Here is an 18,822-nt window from a genome sequence, read left to right as displayed (position 1 = left end):
TTACATAATTTTATAATTATGTCATCACTTGCTAGGACCCCTCCTGCATAGTCACGTGAGCTTCATCTGCTTCATCATTTATCAGTCTTTGAAGCTACCATCACCACTTTCTTCTCCTTTCCTTTATTTTTAGCAACTCAGAAAGCATATATAAATCATAATTGAAATGCTAGTATATAGAAGATTTAGGAGGATCCTTTTCTAGAGAAAGAATATCAAAACAGAGTCAGGTGCAGTGTTTTGTGTCTGTAATCCTAGTACTTGGGAGAATCACATGTTCAAGGTCAGTGTTTAGTAACAGAAAGACCCTGTTTTGCAGGGTGTGGTGGCGCATGCTTGTAATTCCTGGGCTTGAGAGGTGGAGACAGGAGGACCGTTCAGGTTCGAAGCCAGCCACGCAGGCTTCAGAAACCCTGTTTCTAAATAAAAATATAAAAATCGGTCTGGGAGTGTAGCCCGGAAGTAAAAGGGCTTCAAGGAACCCAAGTACCACCCCCCTCCAAAAAAAAGACCCTGTTTCAAAAAAATTTAAAAAGGGGTGTAGTTTAGCTCAGATGTAGAAAACTCCTGTGTTCAATTCCCAGTACCTACTCACATACAAAAGAATATCAGAACCAAGTTTCTCATGTATTCTTAAACTAGTATTTAGTAGATAGGAAAGAATTGAGGTTTAGATATCTAGGTCAAATTTCTCTATTAATAAATGATTTTGAAAATCTGGGCAACTCAACCTCTGACCTTCAATATATACAGAATAATAAGTTAGACTTGAAGTTCCATGCCAACTCCATGGTTTCATCATTCATTTTACTTCCTACCTGCTTCCATTGACTGCTCCTCTGTACCTGCCACCACCCTGCTGGGCCAAGGTGTGCATTGCTATGAACACATTTCTTGGGTATTATTCCCTTGGGCTTAATGCTTCCATCCATTGGTTGTGATTTCTCCTTAGAGAGAAGGTCTAGAATGTTATAGGTGATAACTACTGTGTTGGCTTTACATCAGTATAACAAATATCAGAATAAATAACTTAGAGACATGGATTGTTTTGGCTCTTGAGTTTGGAGGTTACAGTTCAAGATCTGCAGCCCCATTGTTTTGTACCTCTGGGGGTGTGCCAAATGGCAATGGTGGGAGTGTGTGGTGGATCAGGTTGCTTACCTCATGGCTAGGAAGAAAAGGAAGAAAAAGGAAGAGGCATGGTCCCACAATTCCCTTTTGAGAGCATGCTCCTGATAATCTAGGAAGCCCATTAGACCCAACCTCATAGCGGTTCCCCTGCCTCCCAACAGCACCACCCTAAGGATTGAGGCTTTAACGCACAGATATTTTCGGGGAACACTTATCCAAACCATATCATCTATATAGACTAATGCATCTTTTCACTTACCTGTGGCTTCTGGTCTCCTCTTGGAAGCATTATTTAGCTTTACCTCTTGCATTCTAGTTTGCTTACTGTATTATGTCTTCTATTTTATATTCAATTAGCACTGAACATCTCCACATAGATGTTCTACAGCCATCTTATGTGTTAACATGTTCTGCCCTAAAAGACTAGATTAGGCCCTCCTTTAGTCCCTATGTAAGGTGGGTCCCTAGTCTGCCCCCTCATCCTCATCCTCATCCTCAATATCCAGTGTTTTATTTTATTTTATTTTTTGCTTTATAAATGTTTCACATACTCCCCTTTCTCTCTGTTCTCACTGCTATGCTTAAGGTCAGCAGCTCACTGTCACTCCCCTGAATAAGGGCAACAGCCTTACTGAGTTGCAGATGCTAAGGTTCTTGTGAGGACTCTAAGAACCGTTTCTGTCCTGAAAAAGTCAGCAGTCTAGTGGAGAAGACAAGCATAGAATAAGGGCCAACATAGTGACTCTCAGATGAGGATCTGAGCCCCTGTGGTCCCTCGGCTACTAGAATTCCATAGCTAAAATGGCATTATTTTATATGCTTGCTGAAGGTCCCTCAGCATTTCATGATTGCCTTCACGATACGTTAGTTCCCAATTCCCCTTTCTGGGCATATAAACTTCCCATTCTGTGATTATTACTATCATTATCATCATTATTATTATTTGCAGCAGGAGGGATTAAACCCAGGACCTCACGCATGTTGGGCAAGCACTCTGCCTCTGAGCTACACCCCCGCCCTCTATGAGCAATCTCGATCGATACCTGCTCTACCTCATGTTCTCACATCCCACTCAAGCTCTGCTCTAGCCAGATTGTACCACTTACTGTTCCCTAAATAGACCATGCTCTCATCGCTACGACTCTGCCCCTGCTCCTCTCGGAGCATGTAGCCCGCCATCTCCTCTCTATCTGAAAAACTCACCCTTCAGGAGCCCATTCGACCACCACCTTTGTGTGTGTGAAGCCTTCTCTGACATCCCCAGGCCTAGGTGAAGTGTCCCTCCTGGAGTTCCTGTCACACTTAACCTCTCTAGGTTGCACTTTTTACTTTACTTGTCTGTCTTCTCACTAGACTGGTAACTGTTACCTATTTCAGGACAGAAACTGATTTTTAGTCATCACGGGAGCCTCAGTGCCTGAAACTCAGTAAGCATGCAATAAATATGTCTATATAAACAGTCTCAAGATGCAAACAGGGACTAAAGACTTCTTGCTTAACTAACTTATCTCCTATTGTACATTATCTTTACTCTCTCTCTCTCTCTCTCTCTGTGTGTGTGTGTGTGTGTGTGTGTGTGTGTGTGTGTGTGTGTGAGAGAGAGACCCAGGGACATTCTACCTCTGAGCTACACCCCCAGATATATTTAATTTTTTGTTTGGAAACAGTCTTACTAGGTTGATGAGAGTCTCACTACTTGCTAAGACTGTCCTTGAACCTGTGATCCTCCTTTTTCAAGCTGCCAAGTACTGGGATTACAGGCATGCACCACTACACCAGCTCTTTTTTACACTGGATTTCTTTTTTCCTTTTTTGTGCTGTTGGTATTGAACCCAGGGGCATTCTATCTCCCAGTTACACCCCTAGCCTGATTTTTTAATTCTTTTTTTTGAAACAGGGTCTCACCAAGTTGCAGAGGGCCTAAGTAGCTGAGGCTGGCTGTGAACCTGCGATTCTCCCGTCTCAGCCTCCCAAGTACTGGGATTACAAGCGTGCGTCATCACGCACAGTTTATTGGATTCTTTTAAAGTGAGTTTCTAGATAATGAGGTTATAGATGTATTATAGAACTCTCATTCTTCTATGTATCATTTACAACTAAATAGAATTCTATATCAAATGCCATATTTTTCCATTTGCAGTTAGACAAAAACACTAAATTCCTAGGATGGAAGTGGGTGTCTTTTGAGCATGGAATTTAGAAAAAGCGTCCTTTTAGGCTATACCACATTGTGGTGGCAGAAACTCATGTGATGTGATTCAGAGTGAATTACCAGTGGACCAGGGCCACCACCTCTCACTTCCAAGTCAGAGCTGGAAGTGATAACACTGTCTGATAACACTGTCTCTTTTCAGAGGAAGTATTTGAGGTTCAGTGACTCAGCCGAGGTGATGCACAGGTCTCTTTCGAGTCCTATGATCTTCCCATGATTTCACAGTGGCCAAAACAAAAACACCTTCTTTGTCCCAGCAAGACTTGGCTATACAAATTTAGTGAAATGTAAGTGAACCTTTTGAACTTACATTTCTGCTTGGAATTTAAAGGACATAAGAGTTCTAAAATAATTGTGGACCTTTCTTGCCTAGAATTTGATGGAATAACACTGATTCCTAATTTTCCCTAATTTCATTTAATCTTTAGTGCTTAAGAAAGGAGCAAAATTTGCATGATATTTTGCATGTCATCTATTCCATGACAACTTATTTTCTGGAAGGTCTATTATAGAGGGCCTTGTACCCAGCATCTAGATAAAGATGAAGCCAACCTCAGTCTTCTGAAATTACAAAAGATCTGTAAGCATTTCAGGATCCTATTTAGTCTTCAACTTGTTTAAATTTTTGCCACATTCAGAAACTTTACAATGTTTAAAATTTTGCCACATTCAGAAACTTTATAATAACTCGGCCTTCACCATAATTTGTTAAAATTATCAGATTTATGGTGATTATTTTCATGTTAATGAGAAATTACATAAAGTGGGGGAATTTGGTTCTGCAAAACTGCATGGAGTTTAGGCTCTTGAAAAAAAATGGATATAATTCCACTTTGTAAAGTTTGTATTCACATTACCCTAAAATGACTCATTTACTTCGACACAGGATGAAAGGTTTTTTTTTTTTTTTTAAGTCATTTGATCTGCAGGAGGAGAGATGAGGAGAGATGTTAAGGGACAATCAGTAGCGACACATTCAGGAAGGCGAAAAGTGCAAGTAATGACACCTTTGGCTCAATCTCACATCTGTAAGGAGCCGGCTTCTTGTTCCATCTTTCGTTTTCCCTTTTACTTCCACTCCAATCCTATTCTCGCTGATTTCCAGCCAACTAGACTCCAAATATAATTGCTTTAGGCTCCATTAGACTAGGAAAAAGCAGGGGCAATTGACTGGAGAGGTGTGCTCCCTCCGCACAGGTAGGCTAGGCATTGATTGAAGGACTGTGGCCTGGTACCCAGGTCAGCCCAAGACACGGTTAGTAATAATACTTGTTTGAGTTTGGAAGGAAGGATCAAGGCAGGTATTACTAGATTCCCAGTTATTCCCAATGGAAGTCTCTGGTAAGGGAATTAGTCAGGGAGCTGAAAATGAGCTTGAGACGCTTCTTGGGGAAGATCCACTTCTTGGGAGCTCTGTACACAAGAGGATACTAGGCTAGGGGGACCAAGGCCCATTTTCTGGGTCGAATATTTTACATAGGCGGAAGCTCAGCATATGGGCCTAGGGATACAGGGGGTGCACCCTTGCGTGCACGGACTTAGGGGCCTGGAGACCTGGGGGATTTCGGGGCTGGGAAGATGGGGCTGCGGGACTGGGGGACTGCCTGGTTTGAGGGGCTGCGAGCTGGGGGGGGGCTGCAGGCTTGAGGAACTGAGGGGCTGCGAAGTGGGGGGGGGGCTGCAGGGCCTGCGGGGCTGGAGGGCTGTGGGGCTGGGGAGCTGCTAGGATGCAGGACTGGTGGGCTGCGGGGCTGGGGAGCTGTGGGGTTAGGTAGCTTCGGGCTGGGGGCTGCAGGGCTGAATAGCTGCGGGACTTGGGGGCTGCGGGGCTGGGGGGCTGCAGGACTGGGGGCTGTGGGGCTGAGAGGCTAAGGGGCTGCAGGCCTGGGTAGCTGCGGGGCTGCAGGCTGGAGAGCTGCGGGCTGGGGAGCTGCGAGGCTAGGGGCTGCGGGCTAGAGGGCTGCAGGACTGGGGGCTGCGGGCTGGGGTTTGTGCGGGGCTGCAGGATGGGTTGGAGAGCTGCGGGCTGCGGGGCTGGGTCTGGGGGCTGCGGGGCTGCGGGACTGGGGGCTGCGGGCTGGGAGCTGGGGCTGCGGGTTGCGGGCTGCGGGGCGGGGCTTGGCTGCGGGGAAATGACGTGAGCCCGCGCTCGGCGGCCGCGCGCCTGGCAACGGCCCCCGCCCGCCCGGTCCTCCGCGTCCCGCCTCCCGCAGCCCGCCCGCCTCCTGCTCGGGCGGCCGGCGGCCTCCCGCGTCCCGGTGCGGGCGGGCTGCGCGGGGAGCAGGTCGCCGCCTGTGAGCGGGACGCGGCGGGGGCGGGGGCCGGGCCCCTCGGTCACCCCGCAGCCCGCGTCGCCCGGGACCCGCGCCCGGCCGGGGTCTGTCGAAGATGGCGACCCCGGGCATGAGCTGGCAGCAGCAGTATCACGGCGGCTCGGCGGCCAAATTCGCGCCCTCGCCGGCCGGGCTCGGCGTGGACTACAGCCAGGACATGCACCTGAAGATGAGCAAGAAGATCGCCCAGCTGACCAAGGTGAGGCCCGCCGGGCCCCGCGCCCGCCCTGCGGGGACGGGAGAACCAACAAACTGAGGCTGACTCTCCCTCGACAGTCCATCCTTTACTGTGGCTCCCGCGCGCCCGTCAGGGCCACCGCGCTACAGTGCGGTGGGAGGGTCAGTGCCGTGTTTACCCAGCGTGACCCCGAGTCCTCCGAGCTAATCGGGGTGTTGTTGGCGCACTTGAGGGGGGACGAACTTTCTGAGATTATTCCTTGGAGTGTAGGAGGGTAAAAGATACCTCGCGAGCCATTTGGGAAACTTAATGAGTCATTCTTTATCCTGACAAAATATTAAACAAGGCTTATTAGATGATTCATTCACACAGTGTCTGCTTTTAGTTAAGTGTTTCAGCTCAGCAAAACATACTTTTCAAAGAGCACATCGCCGGCATATTCGACCAACTGTAGTGCGGAATGCTACCTAAGTTAGTGAGCTCTTTTTCTAATTTTGGTGATAATAAGAAAGTTGGTGTCAGTTCTGGTCAATTATACTGCTCTGTTTAGGCCTTACTGGCAATTTTGTAATACACATTAAGAGAGAAGAAGTGATTTGTAGTTCCTGAAAGTTAATAGAAGTAATAACCACCTCATAGGAGTGTTGGAATGCCTAAAAGAACTCAGCGTTGGGGTTTACTACCAGATACCCTCTGAAGTCTGACTCAACTCCACAATTCTCCAGTATAATCCACATTCCACTTTTAGTTGGCTTCTGCTTGTGTGTTTGAGCATTGAACTCAGGAGCATTCTACCACCTAGCTACACCTCCCAGCCTTGTTAATTAATTAATTAATTAATTTATTTATTTATTTATTTTTGCGGTACTGGGGATGGAACCCAGGGGCATTCTACCTCCTAGCTACACCCCCAGCCCTATTTTTATTCTTTATTTTGAAACAGGGTCTCACTGAGTTGCAGAGGGCCTCACTAAGTAGCTGAGGCTGGCCACAAACTGTGACCCTCCTGTCTCAGCCTCCCGAATGCTGGGATTACAAGTGTGCCCCACCACCCCCGCCTCTTTATTTGTTATTCTGAAACAAGGACTCATTAAGTTGCTGAGGCGGGGCTTGAACCTGCCATCCTCCTGTCTGAGCCTCCCAAGTACTAGAATTACACGTGTGTGCCACCATGCCAGGCTTTCCTTGGGCTTCTGGAGAGAGCACACTAAGACATTAGAATTGGAAGAGGGAGAAGAAAGGAAATGGGAATGAAAAAGGAGTGGAAAGAAGAAAAAATATTTTATTTGGAGAAATGTTATTGAAGGTAGAAAGAAAAATAACAACAGAGGACTGAAGAATAAGGGGACAGATGGAGGTGAAAAAGAAAAGTGCAGGCTTACAACAGTAAGACGTAACCACGCAGAGCAAGGCAGCATGGTCTTAAAGGCTGCTATGGTCAAGTTTTTACTCTTTTCTCTTTCTTGTGACAGAGGGTCCCCAAATTCAGAGAAAGGCCTAAGAAGAAAAGATAACAGAATATCGGCAGCATCCACACAGCTGGAGGCTAAAAGTCGGGCCTCCGCAGTAGTGTGTGATCTTCAGAATACCGATGGATGTCCACAGTGAAGCACATGCATATTTATTTATTTTAGATTTTTTCTTAGGATGCATTCATGGCCTCCATTGTTCTTATTTTAGATTGTAGTTCTCCAGAGCCTGGCTCTAAGTAATAGAAACCATAAATTGGTAGCAGGACTGTGTACTGTTTAATAAGAGCTGTTTCTCTTCAGTAAACTTTTTTTCTTTCGACTTACACATTTCAATTTCCTGTTCTTTTATTAGAAAAAAAAGCAATTCAGCACCGCTGGTGAAGGTAGGATATTGAGTGGACTCTGATATCACATTTTCTCTTTATTCAGTCCTCCTCAGATCTAATGGGAGCGGGTGCTTCTGTGCCAGTGCGTCTGTCACCACTGGTCACCGCCGAGTGCTGCACCTGATCTTTGCAGAGGGTTGCTTGGACTCTGATTTAGTGTTTGTAGTTACAGTTTCTAAACACTGTCACCACCCGCCTGCATCTCAGCTCTCAGACATTTAATCTGTTACACTAGGGTTTCTCGGTGGCGGGGTACTGTTGACATTTGCATTGGATGATTCCCCGTTGGTGGCCTGCCTTGTGCACCGTAGGGTGGTTAGCAGCAGCATCCCTGCACTCATCAGTGGTACCTCGCTGCACCACCACCGTACCCCCTTTCTATTGCTGTGACATGAACATGCCTGCAGACATTACCAAAAGTTCCCCGGGGGGAGGGTGGGCCAGGGGAGCGGGTGCAAAATATGCCAGTTAAGGGGTGATTACCATTGAGGTGTACTGAAACATCTAGGGGTTCTCCCACCCTGTCTCTTGCATTAATATTTACTAAGATAATGCTTGAGAATTAAACAATCTTAATAGGACTCTGATGCAGCTACTTCCTTTCAGTTTCTGAAAACATACAGTAAGACCTGCTTCCCTTATGTACCGTTTGAAAATTGGCAAATTGTGTAGTCATATATGCTCATTGTAATACTATAAAACATGACATCATGAGGTGTGTGTGTGTTTAGTCAGTTAGAAATTTTAGTAGCATCTGCCATATAAAGTTTTTACTCATGGAAACTACTAATAAATTAATACCAGCAAAGATATTAAATAGAATTATGGTTGGAGCTTGATAATTATTTAACTTTCAATTAGATATTATAAAAGTAACTGTCAAAAGGGATTTTTTTTTAAAAAATGCATTAGTAGAAATCACTCTTTGGCTTTATAGTAGCAGTATAATTAAGAACTTAACCTTGGGAACTACCACTTACTAGTAGTGTGAAATTGAGCACATCACTAAACTCTGAACCTCAGTTGCCTGATCTTTAGCATAGAGATGATAATGTCTACCATAGAGCATTGTAGTGGCACACTGTAGGCTCTTACATAAGGCTGTCACTGAAAATATATATTGTATACCAATAGAGTATTAGTAAATATTGTCAGTATATTTAAAAATACTTTTCTTTAAAAATTCTCCTTTCAGTAGCATTATATATATTGTGTTTATTTTGAGGATTTCCTGCTAAGCTCTGTAAAAATTGATGTAGTAATTATTTTTTCTATTTGAATATCAAAGTTCAAAGGTTTCTTCTGTACTTTGTAGTACAGTACTGAAAGGCATGTTTCAGAGATCTGGCTGGCTATAAAAGGAGAGGGGTAAAAGTTATCTACACCATGTTGCATATAATAAAGCTTAATATGTAATATATATAATGTATATAATATATTTGTATAATATATAAATATATATTATATAAATAGATATATGTGGTACTGGGGATGGAACCCAGGGGCATTCTACCTCCAAGCTACACCCCCAGCCCTATTTTTTATTCTTTATTTTGAAACAGGTTCTCACTGAGTTGCAAAGAGCCTCACCAAGTAGCTGAGGATTTCTGTGAACCGTAATACTCCTGTGCAGCCTCCCAGGTGCTGGGATTACAAGTGTGTGCCACCATGCCCAGCTGGCTTAATACATTTTTAACTAATGAAAAAGTTTCAGCTGTATGCATATTTACTCAGATTCTGTTTCCTAAGGGAGCAAGCAGCCTTCTAGTGGAAAGGAGCCTTTCTTCAAGTATGCTTTTATGTAAGAGGGACTGTGGCAAATTGTTAGAGATGCAGCAGGAAGTAAGACACTTCTCTGCCTTTAAGGAAAGTCTAGCATATTTAGGTGGCTCATGTCAAGCTTTAAGAATTAATATTAGGTTCTTGAATTAATATTCTCATGTGGCACATTTCTGGAATTATTAATGGATGAACCATTTCAGTAAGGCCAGGAAGCTGGATGGATTCAGTTTCATAAGACCATGTTTCCCTGTATTGACTTTTTAATGCATTAGGTTGAAAAGCAGAAAAGATGTGCTGGGATATAATTATAAGACAGACTTCTTTCTGTTACTTTTACTTTGTTCTCCTCCTCCCTTTTTTGTCCCTGTCAATTTATTCTGTGAACTGGTTCATCCTCTGCCATGAATAAACTTGGGTTTTCTGGTTATTTTAGATAATACAAATCATCCTTCAGTAACTAAGTCAGGAAAGTTTCAGTTTGACTTTTAAAATGTCCATTGCCAACAAAAACTCTAGAGCAAACCTAAATTAAAAGTGAAGCTTCTCCCCCCCCCCATTCCTGCCTATTACAAGGGGGAGGTGGTAGTTGGGGAAGGGGGCTTCATTGACTTCTTCTGACCCAGCTTTTCTACCCTTCTTCCTTTTTCTTGCCAGTCTTGGTTTCTGATTCCTACAAAGTTGGACTAGCAAAGAGGAAGAGGAGCAGCAAACTTGATAAGTTAAGAAGCTAGCGACTGACTTTAGTGCTTTTATAGCCTGCAGATGTTTAAAGCTCATTCCTCACTTGTGGATCTTGAACCTACCAACTCAGTTGCTTGTGATTTTCACCTTAAGTTCCTTTACAATGAGACTGCATCTAAATTTGGCTGGTTGTTTATGACAAGACCTCTGTTTTCCTTCTGCTAAAGTCTACTGAACCTCTGTGTAGTCCTCATGGATGGACCAATGTGACTCCACCTGAGCTTGCTCTATTTCTCTCCCTAGAGACCACCCACTGTACAAGCTGGTAATGGTCTCAGTTCAGCCGTCTCTTTAGTTTTCACATGCATCGACATCCAGCTTCTCCTCCTTTAGATATTCAGGGATGAGCAGGTGGCAGGTCTGATGACAGTGCTTGAGCATGAATCAAGCACCTCAGTGGTTTCCTCAGAGCCCTTCTCCCCTGGGCTTTGGGTGGGGAACAGATATCTTTTGCTTTCTCCCTGTGAGCCATGGGTCCTTGTTACCACAGCAATCCTGAAGGAAATCTCCAGAACCTGCTCTTGTAATCTTCTTGAAATCCCATCTTGCTGGGCGTGGTGGCGCATGCTTGTAATCCCAACATTAGGGAGGCTGAGACAGGAGGATCATGGGTTTGCGGAAAGCCTCAGCTACTTAGTGAGGCCCTTTGCAACTCAGTGAGACCCTGTCTCAAAATAAAGAAAAAAAATAGGGCTGGGGTGTCACTTGGAGGCAGAATGCCCTGGGTTCCATCCTCAGTACCCAAACAAACAAACAAACAAACAAACAAACAAACCCACCAAAATCCCATCTCACCAGTTTAGGGGTGGAATCTTCTTTTCTTTAGACTGCCTCCTTTGAAGCTTAAAAAATGTTCTGGCACCAGCTTTGAAATGTTATTTCTATTGTCTTTGGTTCTCAGTAGAAACCTGCTTTATAATATCCTGTTGTTAGTTTCTTATTAAAGGCCTCTTTGGCTGATTGTACTTTTTATATAGCTCTGTCCACTTATCACCTAACAAGCATAATGAGTATAAGGGAAAGTGTAAGTCTCCAAATGGCAGGAAATAATTTTGTTTTCTGTGCTGAAGCCTTATTAATCTTCTTTTTTTAAAAATAAAATTATTGATTGGAGCCTGCCATGAGGCAAGGCCACTACTGAGGCCTCCGAGGCCGGGATTGGAGCCTGCTGAGGGGTTAGGCTGGTGCCGGTGACAGCGAGGCCGGGATCGGGGCCTCTTAGGCCAGGATCAGAGCCTGCCGAGGGGTTAGGCCGGTGCCAGGGCCAGCAAGGCCGGGATTGGAGCCTGCTTTGAGGCAGGGCTGGTGCTGGGGCCTCTGAGGCCAGGATAGGAGCCTGCCGAGGGGTTAGGCCGGTGCCAGGGTGAGAGAGGCTGGGATTGGAGCCTGCCTTGAGGCAAGGCTGGTGCTGGGGCCACCGAGGCCAGGATCGGAGCCAGCTGAGGGGTTAGGCCAGTGCGAGTGCCGGCAAGGCCAGAATCAGGGCCTCCCATGAGGCAAGGCCGGTACTGGAGTCAGCGAGGTTGGGATCAGAGTCCTCCGGGTGACCAGGCCACTACTGGGGCCATCAAGAATGGGATTGGAACTTGCAATGCGGCATGCACAGAGAAATATCACAGAAAATAAAAACCAGATGCTAATTAGCAAAAACTAGGAGGAAAGAGGTAACAGGAGGAGGTCGAGTTATAGAAAGGGCCCTATAACGAAGCAATTAAGGTGACCAATCAGAGGGGATGGGATGGGGGAGGATGGAGCCTCTTTAAAATGCAGGAGGTACATAAACAAATGTATCAAAGTTAATCACCAATCAAGCATGGGATCAAGGGGGCGATGGGATGGGGATTGGATGATGTGTGCTTGTATATCCTCTCAAGTCTTGTATTCCAATGTGATGTATGATTAAAATGCACCAATAAAAATATTAAAAAATAAACTACAAAGACATAAAGTTAAAAAATAAAATTATTGGTGCATTATAGTCATACATTTTAATGCAGTACAAGATGGTAGAGGCATACATGTACACATCACTCATTTAGCCCTTCCCCAATTCCCACCCCAGTCCCTCTCCACTCCCTCCTTCTCATGTTTGGTTTAGTGATTGATATGCTTATGAATGTACATCATGTACATTAGGGATTTTCCCTCTTCCCCCTTCCCATTACCCTTGGTTAGGTCACCTTATTTGCTCATCTATAGAATCTCCTTTGTCTGGAGTTCCTCCTATGACCCCTTTTCTCCCTAGCTTCTGCATACTAGGGAGAGCATTTGATTTCTTACTTTTTGTGACTTACTCAGTTCACTTAGTATAATAGTCTTCCAGTTCCATCCATTTTCCTGTAAATTATGTTATTTTGTTCTTCTTTATGGCTAAGTTAAATTTCATTGTGTACATATTCTATAACTTTGTAATCCATTCATCTGTTGATGGACATCTTGGCTCGTTCCATAGTTTGGCAATTGTGAATTGTGCCCCTCTGAACATAGATACACATGAATTAGTTTGGTAGTTTGGTTGTTTGGCTTTCGTCTTTGGGTAGATACCCAGAAGTGGTTTTGCTAGATCAAATGGTAGGTTCCCATTCTTCTGAGGATCCTCCATACTGGTTTTTATATGCACAATTCATGGTCCTTCTTTCTGGAACTGCCCTGACCAACCGAGTCCTTGTTGGTCTTTTCTTACTCTGAATTATTTTAACACTGATTATACTTCTCATTTGATAATTACTTATTTTTGGTATTGGGGATTGAACTCAGGGACATTCTACCTCTGAGCTGCACCTCCTTTTTGGGGTTTTGGTTTGTTTTGAAACAGGATCTGCTTCGTTGCTGAGAACCTCGCTAAGCTGCTAAGGCTGATCTTAAACTTAAGATCTTCCTGTCTCAGCCTCTAGAATTCTCAAATACTAAAATTACAGGCATGCTTCACCACACCCAGATCATGTGATATTTAATAATAGAAATTTGCAAATACAGTTTATTGTGTTTATAAATATTTCTTTCTTCCTTGACCTAATTATTCCTCAGCTATAGTGACTGTATCTTATATTTCATCTTACCTTATGTGAAATCTTTTTTTTTTTTTTTTTTTTTTTGGTGGTACTGGGGATGGAACCCTTCTACTGGACTACACTCCGAGACCTATTTTATATTTTATTTGGAAACAGGGTCTCTTAAGCCAGCATGGCTGATTTCGGACCTGCGTGATCCCCGTCTCCGCCTCCCAAGCGCGGGGATTACAAGTATGCGCCACCACACCCGACGTGAAATCATTATACATGTATAAAATAAGTATTTATCAAAGAAGGTGTTGGTAGTTGTAGTGATGATGTTATACCAGATAATTTTGTTATATAGTAGAGAAAGTATGTTTGAGGAATTATATCTGCTACTCTTCTGAGTTAATGAGTTAAAATATTTTTAGATATTCAAATATTTATTGGATGCCCCTTAAACTGCTTCAAAGAGCTATGACATTTTATAATATACTTTCATTTCCTTAATACAAAAATATTAAATAATTTGTCTAAAATATCAGCATTATTTGTCATTTCAAAATGTAGGTAATTGACATACTGATTTCTTAGCAAATTTTTAAAGTCCTATTATCAATCATTTAATGCTTTCTCTGCTTTTATTAAATTTGAAACTAGAATATGTTTATATAATATTGAAACCAGTTAAAATTTCAAATAATCCTGTATAGAAATAAATAAAACTGACTTTTCACTAATTGGTTTGTTTTAATTACCTAGATACTGTTGCATAATAATATGGGTTTTGGTTACAATGTGGGTTTTTGAAAGTTGTGAATGGCCTCATAAAGCCTAACAATGGGCTGCGTTTCACTAGCACAGCACATGCCCAATGCGGCTTCTTTTTTCCCCTTTGTTACATTGCAGCTTTTTCATTCTCCTGTGCAGTAGCATGGATACAACCTTTGGTCAGAGGGAAGTCGATTTAGCTTAATTTATTGTATTTACTAATGGACACAAAATCATGATATCCTGTTAATTGTCCAGAAAATGTTAAAAAAAAAAAAAGGTCTGCTTTTAGAGTTGAAAGATTTAGAGCTGACTGCAACCTTAGATTCTGACCAGCCTCATCTCCTTTTTCGGTACAGAAATTGAGTGCCTACATTTATTGTAGATTACAGCCTGTCACTAGCCAATGGTGGCATATGACTTGAACCCATGTCTCTGAATTGATGCACTGGCAGGTGTCTTCTCTGGGCCCCTTCATCATATTAGTTATTGGTAGCAGTCACAGAGCTATTGTTATTCCCTGTTGGAACCATATTTTGCTTTCCATCAGAATCACTGCATTTTGATAATAGTGAAGCCAAGGAGCCTCTCCCATAAGATGTAGAAATTCTCTAGTTTATAGATTGTATATTTTGTAAATATAGCTTGATAACGTTGTAACAGACTTCTGCTTGTGTGTGTGTGTGTGTGTGTGTGTGTGTGTGTCCATGAGTGCACCCATGTGCATTTAAAGGAAATGTTCTTAGGTAAATGTCATAATATTTCCATGTTTTTATTAACAACTTTAGTCATTCCAGACACACACATAAAAATTATTACAATTATTACATCTATTTAGAGACTGCTATGCTTGATATGAAAGTTATTGGGCAGTAAATTGGAAATTTCCCAGTTTTATCATTTTACTCTTTTTCTTTGTTTATAAATCTTTTACTTTCCTCTAATTGCTAAGGTCTTAAAAAGTGGTACTAAGAGCTGGTTGTGGTGGTGCATGCTTGTAATCCCAGCATTTGGGAGGCAGAGACCAGAGGATCGCAGTTCATGGACAGCCTCAGCTACTTAGCAATGCCCATTGCAACTTAGTGAGACCCTGTTTCAAAAATTAAAAAAATAAAGACTAAAACATAGGGCTGGGGTGTAGCTTGGAAGTGTAATGTCCCGGGTTCCATCTCTGGTACTGAAAAAAAAAAAAAGTGGTACTAAGGACAAAGGTCCAGTAGAAATATGTGTTTGAAGTAATATGTTCATTTTAACTGAATCATTAAATTATAAATAGTTCTAAAATTTTTATCTGTTTTCTGTGGCATTCTACCTCTGAGATACACTCCCAGCCCTATTTTATTTCTTATTTGAAATAGTCTTGTTAAGTTGCTGAGGGTGTTGCTAAGTTGCTGAGTCTGGCCTCAACCTGTGATCATCCTATCTTAGCCTCCAAGTACTGAAATTATAAGTATGTGTTACAGTGCCCGGCTTATCTCTCTCAAATTTGAGAAGAGAAACTAGTTCTAAGTGAAAATAAGAGGCAATAGGATGAACAAAATACTGTTATTCCCTTTTAATCAGTGTCTTGAGAGTTTTAAAACTCTAACTATGAGCATCCAGATATATAGTTATATTAAGCTGGACATGGCAGTTCACGCTTGTAATCCCAATATTTGGGAGGCTGAGACAGGGGGATCACGGTTTGTGGACAGCTTCAGCTACTTAATGAGGCCCTTTGCAATTCAGTGAGAGCCTGTTTCAAAATAAGGAATAAAAAAAAAGGGCTGGGGGTATAGCTCAGAGGTGAAATGCCCTTGAGTTCCATCCTCAGTACTGCCAAAAAAATAAAAAATAAAAATAAAAACCATATATATATATAATAGTTAATATTATGCCATCAAATGGAATTGATGTGAATAATGGAAATTCATAGTGTCATACTTGGTTTTCACCACAGAAAGTTTCTATCCTGCAGGCCACTTATGAATGAAAAGGACATTAAGTAAATGTGTCAGAATTGGTGCTTCATAATCCTTTTTGGAGACAGACATCTGCAGGGGACAATTGCTAACTGAATTTAGGTGTTTTTTTTTTTTTTTTAAAGTAAAACAATGTTATAAATGGTTGTTTGGTGTGGAGGAAAAGTTACTAGCAGGCTTGTATTTTATATTTCAAGTGTCATCTGAGCTATAGGGGGCTTTTTTAGCTTTAGCTAGAAACTTATTGGTCCTTTAAAATATTACAGGTTGAGTAGCCCTTAATCCTTATTCCAAACACTTGGGGCTAGAAGTGTTTCAGATTTTAGAAGTGTTTTTTTTTTTTTTTTTTAAGTTTTGAATATTGCATTGATTTAAGTTTTGCATTGACTTTACTGGCTAACCATCTCTAACCCCAAATTCCCAAATCCAAAATGTTCTACAATTTAATTTAAAATCCTTGATTTTCATGTTAACATTCAAAAAGTTTTGGAGTCAGGCACAACAGTACATGTCTGTGGCTTTAACCACTATGGAGGAGGAGGCAGGAAGGTCCTTTGAGCTAAAGAGTTCAAGGTCAGCCTGGACAAAATAGCAAGACCTTCTCTGTGAGCTAATTGGGTGATGTGTGCACGTATGCCTCCACCATCTTGGGAGGCGGAGACCCAAGGATCACAGATCAGGGACAGCCTCAGGTACTTAGTGAGGCCCTTCACAACTCAGTATAGAATGTCCCTGAGTCCCATCTCAGTACTGCAAAAAAAAAAAAAAAAAAATTTTTTTTTAAATGAAAAATAAAGTTTTGAGCCGGGCCTAGTGGCGCACGCTTGTAATACCTACGGTTGGGAGGCACAGACAGGAGCATTATGCAGGTTCAAAGCCAGCCACGCTGGCTTGGTAGACCCTGTTTCCAAAAATAAAAAAAAAGTATAAAATAGGTCTGGGAGTGTAGCCCAGAGGCAGAAGGGCTTCCAGGAACCCCAGTACCACAAAATATAATAATAATAGTAATAGTAGTAGTAATAATAATAATAATAATAATAAATTTTTTGGACTTTAAAGTATTTCAGATTGCCAGTTTTTTATTAGGTGTTTTTACCTATACTGGGAAATATTCTGTGATTATCAATCAATTAATGTTTAAAAATGAATTTTAGAGCTGGGTGTGGTGGTGCACGCTTGTAATCCAATCCCAGCATTTGGTATGCTGAGACAGGAGCATCATGGTTTAAAGACAGCCTCAGCTACTTAGTGAGGACCTTTGCAATTCAGTGAATCCCTGTTTCAAAATAAAGAATGAAAAATAAGGCTGGGGGTATAGTTTGGAGGTAGAATACCCCTGGATTCCATCCCCAGTAAAACACACACACACACACACACACACGCAAACACACACACACACACACAAACACACACACAAAAGCCAGGTGTGGTGGCCCACGCTTGTAATCCCTGCGTTTGGGAGGCAGAGACAGGAGGATCGTGCAGAGACAGGAGGATCGTGCAGTTGGAAGAGACCCTGTTTCCAAGTAACATATAAAATAGATCTGAGAGTGTAATCCGGAGGTAGAAGGGTGAACCCCAGTACTACCAAAAAAAAAAAAAAAAAGAATTAAAGAATTTTAGAAACACTGACTTTCTCAAGTTGAGGGCTGCCAGTTGTAGTGAGTATTTTGGTATACTTAACATTTGAGACCAAAGTAAATCTTAGAAAAAAATATTTTATTCTTAGCTTTTCATTAAACTATACCAATGAAATACTGTCATTTTTAGAACTCAAGCTTATGTCATTAAAGATTACATCTTTATTTTCTACCAAAATTTAAAAAGAATGCATAAAAATAGTTAAGTTAAATGTATACTTTTTTTTTTTTTGGTCCTGTATCTTTTACTACTATAATTTTGAGATATAAATGGAGGCTGAAACTACCAAGGGACCTATAGTAGATAGGAAAACAGAAGACTTAGTGACCAAAAATGTGTGGGATTTGGATATTTTAGACATGACTACTATGTGCCATCTCATTTATTACAGAAGAGATAGTACAGAAGAGATAGTATTTCTAATGAATTTTTAAATTGCTTATATATTATTTTTATTTATATGTACCAGCTTTAAAGTTTAAGGAAGTTTAAAAGTAAAACATTTTGTCCATAAATTACATTGCTAATAGATTTTTAGTAAAGTTGATAATTTTAGTAAAATATTAGAATAAATTTCTATTTATTTTAAATGATCAGAGAATGAGTTATTTTAGTTGCTGTTAGTATTAATTCCTCACCTTCTAATATGAGATAGTTACTTTTAAACCATATTACTCATAAATTATACCAGAATTCTTTATCACCTCTGATGATTATTATGGTCTTTAGTACATATGTAGGAACATAGGTTAAATTTATACTAATCCTATTAGACCAAACCTATATATACAGTATTTTATTTCTGAATAAATTTTGTTAATTTCTTTTTTTATTTACCTTGTCATTTTTTTAGAACATGAAGTGAAATGTTTGAATATGCAGATTTTAGACATTGACCTTTTTGGTTGAGCAAATTTAGCTTATTCTGGCAAACATGTCTGTGTTTACAGGTACAGGATGAGTATCTGAAATTCTTGGGACCAAAAGTATTTCAAATTTGGGGCTTTTTCAGATTTTGGAATATTTGTATATATACACATAGATATCTTGGGGATGGAGGCTCAAGTCCAAACACAAAATTCATTTATATTTTAAGTGCACTCATAGCTGGGCATGGTGGTGCACACTTCTAAGCCCAGTACTTGGGAGGCTGAGACAGGAGGATCACAGGTTGTGAGGTCCTCTGCAACTTAATGAGACCCTGTTTCAAAATAAAAAATA

At 41.6% G+C, this 18,822-nt stretch overlaps 1 protein-coding gene across 1 annotated transcript in view; it reads left to right on the top strand.

Moving 5' to 3' along the window:
• Positions 1 to 5,731: 5,731 nt before the first annotated feature.
• Positions 5,732 to 18,822, top strand: part of FAM184A (family with sequence similarity 184 member A) — a gene marked incomplete at both ends in the record, with an annotated part of 124,580 nt that continues 111,489 nt past the window's right edge. Inside the window, one exon of the mRNA XM_080699748.1 lies at positions 5,732 to 5,875. Coding sequence (XP_080555874.1) covers positions 5,732 to 5,875 — 144 coding nt within the window. The remainder of the gene's footprint in view (positions 5,876 to 18,822) is intronic.

The sequence above is a fragment of the Muscardinus avellanarius genome (genome assembly GCF_963383645.1).
Source record: "Muscardinus avellanarius genome assembly, chromosome: 8".
Taxonomy (NCBI): Eukaryota; Metazoa; Chordata; class Mammalia; order Rodentia; family Gliridae; genus Muscardinus; species Muscardinus avellanarius.
Note: the sequence above shows the minus strand (reverse complement) of the source record. Positions and strands in the feature narration are given on the sequence as shown.